This window comes from Chaetodon auriga, chromosome 15 (assembly GCF_051107435.1).
Source record: "Chaetodon auriga isolate fChaAug3 chromosome 15, fChaAug3.hap1, whole genome shotgun sequence".
NCBI lineage: Eukaryota > Metazoa > Chordata > Actinopteri > Chaetodontiformes > Chaetodontidae > Chaetodon > Chaetodon auriga.
Genome location: NC_135088.1, coordinates 12,807,266 through 12,815,850, shown reverse-complemented (window position 1 = coordinate 12,815,850; position 8,585 = coordinate 12,807,266). Strand labels below are relative to the sequence as shown.

The window sequence follows — 8,585 nt, the reverse complement described above, 5'->3', positions numbered from 1 at the left end:
GGTCTATTCAGCAAGGGAGCGGCGACGGTGTGACCGCCTCCTGCGGTATCACAAGCACAGGGACAACAGCCACTCAGTCACCTCTGTGTAAATTATAATGTTATTGAAATTGCCTCCCGGGAAATTAAATGTAATTGATCTATTTATGTTAAAACACGAACTCGAGCGCCATGGGTCGTGTGAATTGGCTGTCAATTTTCAAGCGCTGATGAATAAGCACTTTAGTCAGCTGGTCTGTGTGTGTTCGTGCGGGCGTGTGAGTGCGTGTTTGTGTACAGGGAATATTTAGAGGCACCTTGAGGAGCAGACGAGCGTTTAAGACATGACGTTTTTAAGATGATCTGCTCTCGTGGTTTTCACTCTCTGAATGCCAGATGAGTTAGGTTAGGTCTAAATCAAGTGTGAGGTTTTAAAGAAGTTGTACTTTGACTTTGGTGGTTAATTATAAGCCATCAATAAGAGGATATTGGGTGTCCAGGTTGTGAGAAAATCCCTCTGGGTGGCGTTTCATCCTTTCGTTATTAGTAATAATGCAGTTAGAAATGTTGATCATCCATTTTTGAATTTAATACTTGTAGGTTTCACATGTTCAAACCGATAAGTCAAGTTAATAAATGGATTGTGGTCCAGATTTTTCAGTTTTTGGTAAAATGTGTCCTGCTGAATGATAATGAAGCCGCAAGAGGAATTTTGCACAAAAACGTGTTCATAAAACTGATCTGTAAGGCTTCTAAAAGGATTTATTGACCATAAATAATATAATTAGTGAGACTTTTTTTTTTTTTTTTATAATCCCTTCATAAACCGTAATCTTGTCTGATTGATCAAACTCTAAAAATCTGTTGTGGAATTAAAAAAGAATCCCACTTAAGCCAAAAACTGGTGTGAGGTGCATTAACATTGGAAGTTAAGTCAGGACATTAAAGTTTGTTGAAATGTTCTTCAGGGATTTTCTTAGTTGCTGCAACACTGTGGAACCACTACACAAAAACGGAAATGTGTAAACCCAGCACCTTCATCTCTACATCTTGCAACCTGAAGCCTTGTGTCACACTGGCCATCAAAAGGGTGACGCTGACACCTGCTGACTAACTCTGAGTGGTACAGGTAAATGGTAGATGGACTGTATTTATACCTTGATGTTAAGAAAACAACATATCATAGTCACTCTGACCATGCTCCTCTCATTTGATTAGGTGGGTGTGATCCTTGAGCTTGTTATTTCTGATAATCCCAGAAAATCTCTCACTACAATCTGCACCCAAGCGCAGCAGTGATCTGCTGTATTAACTGTAGTGGTTCAACAGGAAAAAAAAAGGCCTGAAAGCATGGAGGCTGAAAAAAGTGCCTCATCATTCATGTTATGTGCTTGTAGGTCGCTGAGGTCAAGCTTGGTTCAGGAGTTGATTGTGCTCTCTCTTGTCTTGTAGCACCATGGTGTCCCCTGAAATCCAAACCCATAGAAAGAACACTTTGTTTCACAAGCTCATCTGTGCTTTCATTTATTCTCAGCCAGGCCCCAGCCCAGCACTTCACTGTGGTGTCGAAACATCTGGAAATTCAGCATGACTGCTGTCTGATGTCTACACTGCAGCAATGAGTTGCAGCTCAACTGAGTCTGCGCTGTCAGACTACCATGTCGCTCTCAAGTTGGTTTGTTTCTCTGTAATGTCTGTGCTGTTTCTTTATACTTATGTTACAGCCAAATTTAGTGTGCAATTATCTCGACTACCACCAAATTTAGGATAGAAACACTGGTAAAATCATACAACTGGGTACACTGACGTGTTCACTTGAGCATCAACAGGACTGGGCACATTTTTTACAGTGATGGTTAACATCTTGTGTCAGATTAAGCTTAATCTGATCCCAGATTTAGGCTTTTAGTTGAAGATTTAGACAGATTTAAGATTTAAGTATTTGGTTATATCCACAGTGAACAGGTGGGCAATTGATTTTTGTAGCATTAACAGCAAAGAACAAACCACTTAGATCTTGTCACACAGCTACCCATCTCTTTCATACTAATCTAGCTAATTCTGGTTTTAATGAATAACAGCCCTTTTGCACAAGTGTCACGTCTCTCAATATTCACTCATGAGAACAGGTTTAGAGAACTGAAACCGGAAGAGCGACATCATTTTGAAAGCTAAATCTGGCTTCCAAATATAAGTTGAACTGAAACTTAATGCACGCAAAAAACCCAAGTGATAATTGAATTTTACTTACACATATAATTCAGTGATCTGATGATGAAGTAAGATGATATCTAAGTCAGTGTTGATTCACACCAAAACGGACAACATATTAGTTTTCAATAAACCATTGATTCCTTACTTATTTCTGATCAGCAGGACGGTCTGAACCTCGACAGCGCTGTGCACGCGCACGCCTATTTTGCGTGTCCGCGCTCTCCTCACTGTGAACGCGCACAACGACTCGTTGCCGTCTTCTTGCTGCGGTAGAGACATGGCTGCCCTCAGTAAATTGCCGCACAACTGCTACGAGCTCGGTCATACCTGGAACCCGTCGTGTGCGCAGTCTGCTGTGGATGTAACGAGGAGTGCTCTGGAGGTTTCTTTCAAAATATACGCCCCTCTTTACCTGGTAAGTTTTGCTGTTCGCCCTGCACTAATGTTTGGGCTTGATGCTAAAGTTAGCTAGCTAACCAAGTAAGGCTACCTAGTTCTGAGAAACGTCGTAAACATTAGTTGATAAGTCGCGAGCTTCCAATCGGGGGGCTAAGTTCAAGTTCATACGCGAACACAGACTCCGTGCAAGAGGTGAAAACTTTGCACGCACTACGTTATCTTGTACAAAGACACCATTGTAAAACCATGAGTAACAACTGAAAACATCATCTGATAACATTAAGGTATGCAAGTCGATGAACTCCAGAGTAACCTCTTAACCTGTTAGCCATGAGCCCTTCGCAGTTTCAGGCCACTGTAAGCATTCTGTAATACTGTTCAGACCACCAGTTCCATTCATAACATTGTAACATATGTATTGCAGATAGCAGCTGTTCTAAGGAGAAGGAAGAAGGATTACTACTTAAAAAGGCTTCTGCCAGAGATCCTATGGTCTACCTCTTTCCTCACTGCCAATGGAGGTCTCTACATTTTTTTCTTCTGCATTCTCAGGTTAGTTGAACCGAGCAAAAGTCACACAGACACAGCTGAAGTCAGACGATTGCATGCACATCTGCAACATGTTAGCAAACTGTGGTTTCATGAGTGGTATGATGGCTGTGTAGTAGACGTGTTCTGTCACCTATTGTTGAACGTACATTGGCATGAAAAGTGCAAATCAGTCCCAGAACAATAGCAAAGGACCTAATGAAGATGCAGGTACTTTCCAAAGACTTACAAATATTAATATGACAATATTTTTCTTTTGATTAAAAAGGGAAAACCAAAACATTGCTTCTTTAAAGATGGTCTGTTTACTACTTTTTAGTTGGAAAAAACCAAACCACCAACCAAACCGTGAAATTACACTGTGCATTTCTAATTTAGGAAAATGTTGGGAGGCTTCTACTCCTGGTCTGCCGGGTTTGGCTCGGCCCTGCCTGCCTCCTACATTGCAATCCTCCTGGAGCGCAAGAGCAGGTGAGATTCCTGTCTGCTGACATTCACGACATTTTTCGTGGTTCTCCTACTCTCTCAGTGTGTTTTCATGGTTAAACCAAAACACATTTACCAGCTGTAACTTGATTTTTGTGACGTTGTGAAGTCATTGCATAAATCTTAAGTATCAGGTGTGGCCTTGTAAATATTGATTCAGCTTTTGCTGATGTCTCTCCCCCCCCCACCAGGAGAGGCCTGCTGACAATATACATGACAAATCTTGTAAGAGCTACTCTCCTCATTTCAACATGTGTTATATGTGATGAGATATATCTACTATTGCCACACAATGTATATGTGACAGTGTAATCTTGTTGTCAGGCCTCTGAGACCTTGTTCCGCATGGCAGTGACGCGAGGGATCGTCAAGCCCATCAAACATGGCGAGGTAAAATGAAGGGAGCTTAAGAATGGGGCTCGGGGGCTAAACGATATAGGACATAACACATCCTCAGGGGCTCCTAGGTCTGCTTTAGCCGTCTGCTATCAGGGAGCCAGGCCTCCTCACGACTGTCTGAATGTACAGCGGTAGATCAAGATGATGCAAGACATCCCTTACCTCACTTTTAACCTTCATCCTGTTGGATTATTGCTTTCAAACAGTGCCAGAAGGCTCCTGTGTACTCTGTGCTAGACTACAAACAAATGCACACCGAATGTTCAGCAGCTCCCACTGTAGTGCATGCATAGTGTAAATATCCATATCTGGCAGATGCTTGTGTTTCAGCTGTTGCCCTGATGCCCTCATCCTGTCTTTTTTTTTTTTATCCCATTAGGTGCTCCTGTTCTGCATAACTGCGTCGCTCTACATGTTCTTCTTCAGGTCAGAGCGGCACAGTGGACAGATTCTTATATTTATTTAGATTTTTATATAAATATTTGAAGTAATTTATTGTGTTTTTTGCTGCAGGAGTAAAGATGGCCTCAAAGGCTTTGCATTCTCTGCATTAAAGTAAGTTGTTCCCACTGACACCCTGATGAAGATCGCTGACATTGTTTTGGTAAAGACGACAGTCAACGGTGTGCTTTTTCTGTTACAGGTTCATCATTGGGAAAGAAGAGATTCCAACTCACTCTGTCACGGCAGAGCACACCTGCACAAAGCCCCTTGAGAGGATAGCTGCTATAGAGACGGAGGAGTCACAGGCATCCAGGAGGAAAGCTCTGATAACCTACACCAGGGAACTGCTAGAATCAATGTGAGAGCACGCACACCTTAACACAGGTACACACGGGTTTGTACAGCGTGTCCGGTATTGATTTCTTTTTTCTATTTTTATAAATAATCCAGATGCAAAAAGGGCCCACGACACAGGTGTTGTAAACATTACCAAGACAACTGCATTTCCTACTGCGTCAAAGTAAGACATGTTTGTGATGATGATGGATCTAAAATGCTCTAATTCTTTCTTATTAAATGCTAATAATCCGATATGAAACACTTCTTTCTTCTCTTTTGTCGTCCAGGGTTTTGTCAGAATGTTTAGTATCGGCTACCTGATTCAGTGTTGTCTTAAAGTGCCCTCAGCGTTCAGGCAGCTGTTCTCTAAACCCTCGCGGCTCCCTTCCCTCTTCTACAACAAAGAAAACTTCCAGCTCGGGGCCTTTCTAGGATCGTTCGTCAGTATCTACAAGGTACATTTCCTTCATGCTTACTTTTTCTTCCTCACCTCCATTCTTGCTTTTGGGTTGGCAAGAATAAAAAAAGTCCCCCGTCTTTTTCCACGATGGTATCTCTTGTCTTGTCATGTGAGTATTCTATTGTTTGGTCTTTTTTAACGCCTCTCTCCTTCGCTCAGGGAACGAGCTGCTTGCTGCGCTGGGTGCGTAACATTGACGATGAACTCCACGCACTGATTGCTGGTGAGATAGGATTGTGTAAACTGTCAAAGCAAATCCCTGTAGAGCAACCCTCCTCTGGATTTTGTCATGTTGCAGCTGATTTACTCTGTTTGACAGTTGCCTCTTCCTCCCTGTCTTTCAAGGCTTCCTGGCTGGTTTGTCAATGTTCTTCTATAAAAGCACGACAATATCCATGTATCTCTTCACGAAGCTGGTGGAGGTAAAGGAACATCTCTTTGAGCACGAAGCACGATTCCTGTAATTACGCTGTCAAGAAAATAGACGCACCACAGTGAATATGTCACCTAAAGGATAGACAAACACAAAGTCGTATAATGTTATTATACATGTCTGCTTGTCTGCGCTGGACAGTTAGCACATCTAATCTGTCTCTCTGTCTTCAGACCCTGTACTTCAAGGGCATTGAGGCCGGGCGGTTCCCTTACTTTCCTCATGCAGACACGATCCTCTACGCCATCTCCACTGCCATCTGTTTCCAAGCTGTAAGTAGCACAAACATGCAGACCTGCTCACATAAATACGCCTCACACGCATTTTGATTTTTTGCTGAGTGTAATGTGTGACTCACTGCTGTGACGCAGGCCGTGATGGAAGTGCAGAACCTCAGGCCCACATACTGGAAGTTTCTGCTGCGCTTAACTAAGGGCAGGTATGAGTCTGTGGTGTGCAACCAATCAGCTGTCAAACTATGTTTTGTTTGAGAGTTATTAGTCATGATTGGAACATCAGTTGCGAGTGTGTAAGGGAGTCGCTGAGGAGCGATCCCATATAAACAACTTAACCCAGTTCAGACTGTTTCTGTGCCTGTTCAGGTCATCTGTTGTGTTCTTCATGATGGTCCAGGAATGATTCTCTGTTTCCTCTCCAAGGTTTGCTCTGATGAACAGACAGCTGCTAGATGTGTTCGGGACTCAGGCCTCCAGAGACTTTAAAGGCTTCATGCCCAAACTGGACCCTCGTTTCACCACGATGCTTCCACCAGGGGCCGACATCCAACTGGGATGACTTGGGACCAAGCTCTTGGAGAGGCTTCAGGGTTAATTCGACAGGAAACGGACAGTTCTGGCTGTTCGTTCAGAGTAACTAAAGGATTTTTTTAAGGGTGTTTTAACGGCTCAGGAGTGGCAGTGTTGGTGTTATGAGATGGGGCACGCTTTGGGGGATGGAAACGTCCAGGGTCTGTCCGAAGCCGTGAGTGTCAAGTGTGGTGTTGCACAAGCACATTGACTGGCTGGGATTGTGTGGATACAGGTAACTGGCAAAATAAGTGAAATGCAGCATTTATGTTCAAATTCAATAAATCCCCAAATTGGTTTATTAGAAAATAAAAGTGATCACACCTTCCTTTCATCCTTTCATTGTAGCATTTCTTCATTTTGCAAGTTACCTGTATGTTTGTACTGACTGACCTCAGTTTGTTTGCTTTCACATCAGAGGGTGAAACTCACTAACTAATCTTTTTGGAGTAGGCACAGTGGTAGCTGATATTGACTGATTTGAGAGACGGAACTTGAGATGATTACTCACTGATCGTTTCTGAATGTGAACCTTTTCAATGCGATGGCTGCAACTGATGATATATATGAAATTATGTAGCCTTATCAAATATTTTATTCTGTATTAGACAATGTGAGATGTATGTAGATCGTGGTCTGATGTGAAAATACGATGCAAAACACAGAGGTGGAAAGTCACCGCTTTTAATCAGTTACTTAAGATGTTTTTTTTTTTTCTCACTTCACTGATTTCTAGTATTTTGTCCCCCAAATCTCAACTTTTACGCACATTAGTGTTTTGTTTTTTTTTTAAATTTGACAAACATGATTGCGATTGAGCGAGTCACCTTTATAGACTCTTAATGGGGTAAAGCATCAGGAAATTATAGAGGACCATAACAAATTTGGACGTTAATTTATGGGGACACATGAATCCAGCGAAGGAAAAACGAATCCATTGTAATTTTAAACCGTGTTGAGACTACTAAATTTACAATAAACCAGGTTTGTGGGTGAAACCGTGTTAAGGCAGGAAATCAGAGGATGCATTTACTGTACATGCAGAGCACTGAGCTGCTTACTTTGGAATTTACAGTTCCAGTTTGCAGATTGTCAGCAGTTCTCTAATAGTGTATTTTTAAAAAGAGATCGGTATATTTGAAATGTATTAGAAGTTGAATGTGGTTTGAGAAACATGCAGTCATATATTACGCTGCAGCCCGAGACATTATTTGGTCAGAGGTTGATGGTGCAGTGGGAACAGTTTTTCCATGCTAGTACTACGACTATTACTGCTACAGTGTACTAGTACTTCCATCTCTGGTTTCACAGGATGAATTGATCCAAACCTTTAAAATCTAAAACCTTTAAAATCAAGGTTCTGTACAACGAAATATGTTGTCTGCACAAGTTCCAAAAAGGCAAGGCGACAGCCAACCTGATGCTTCCTTTTCATGTGATTCTCTGCGGCTGTTGGCTTCAAAATGACATCAATGTTAAATATCTACTAATACAGGCCAAACACAGACCCAGACGCAGATTGCATTAAATATGTGGTTTCCTGTGACCTCCAGAAAAAACGTTGGCTGCTTGCATTTTAATGGGTACTGACTGTCATTTCCAAAGTGAACCCTGGCACTTCAAATCCACACTGAAACTTTGTTTACTGAAGAGTTTGTCGTCACATTGAAATGTTTGCCTGAAGGTAACCAGGAATCTGTTTCTGTGAATAAAGTGCACACAGCACAATCTGCTTTTTCCTCTTATTTTTGGTTGCTGAGAGATGAGAACGAGTTTAAATTTTGTCATGGGCACTGAAAAGCCGATGGCGGGTACTTCTGTGGTTCCTGTGAGATTTTTGTGTTCAACACAAATGACACTCCCCCCCCCCCCCCCCAAGTGGGCCATTTGGGACAGCTTCATTGCAGATGTGACATGACTGCACATAATTAGGCTTAAATGGTTCAGCCTGTTTGTACGCATCTCACAATTTACTTCAGATTTTACATTCAGTTCTTCAGCCCAACCCAACTCATCACACCGTGATTGTAAAAAATACAGAGAAACATTCAAGTTCAGACTAACGACAGGTGATCCAG

At 42.1% G+C, this 8,585-nt stretch overlaps 1 protein-coding gene across 1 annotated transcript; it reads left to right on the top strand.

The window, feature by feature from the left end:
• Positions 1–2,435: 2,435 nt before the first annotated feature.
• tmem135 (transmembrane protein 135) lies at positions 2,436–8,237 on the top strand. The gene is made up of 15 exons (XM_076751268.1): positions 2,436–2,607; positions 3,016–3,143; positions 3,519–3,611; positions 3,818–3,851; positions 3,951–4,016; positions 4,405–4,451; positions 4,539–4,580; positions 4,669–4,827; positions 4,920–4,989; positions 5,096–5,263; positions 5,428–5,491; positions 5,614–5,690; positions 5,875–5,973; positions 6,073–6,140; positions 6,361–8,237. The coding sequence occupies exons 1-15, from the start codon at positions 2,470–2,472 to the stop codon at positions 6,494–6,496; spliced, it is 1,389 nt and encodes a 462-aa protein (XP_076607383.1). The 5' UTR covers positions 2,436–2,469; the 3' UTR covers positions 6,497–8,237.
• Positions 8,238–8,585: the final 348 nt, after the last annotated feature.

Bases quoted from the DNA above. Each gene is read 5' to 3' on its own strand.
- tmem135 (XM_076751268.1), top strand. From the start codon at position 2,470: ATGGCTGCCCTCAGTAAATTGCCGCACAACTGCTACGAGCTCGGTCAT. The intron at 3,612-3,817 runs GTGAGATTCCTG...CCCCCCCACCAG, and splicing joins CTCCTGGAGCGCAAGAGCAG to GAGAGGCCTGCTGACAATAT. The intron at 6,141-6,360 runs GTATGAGTCTGT...TTCCTCTCCAAG, and splicing joins CTGCGCTTAACTAAGGGCAG to GTTTGCTCTGATGAACAGAC.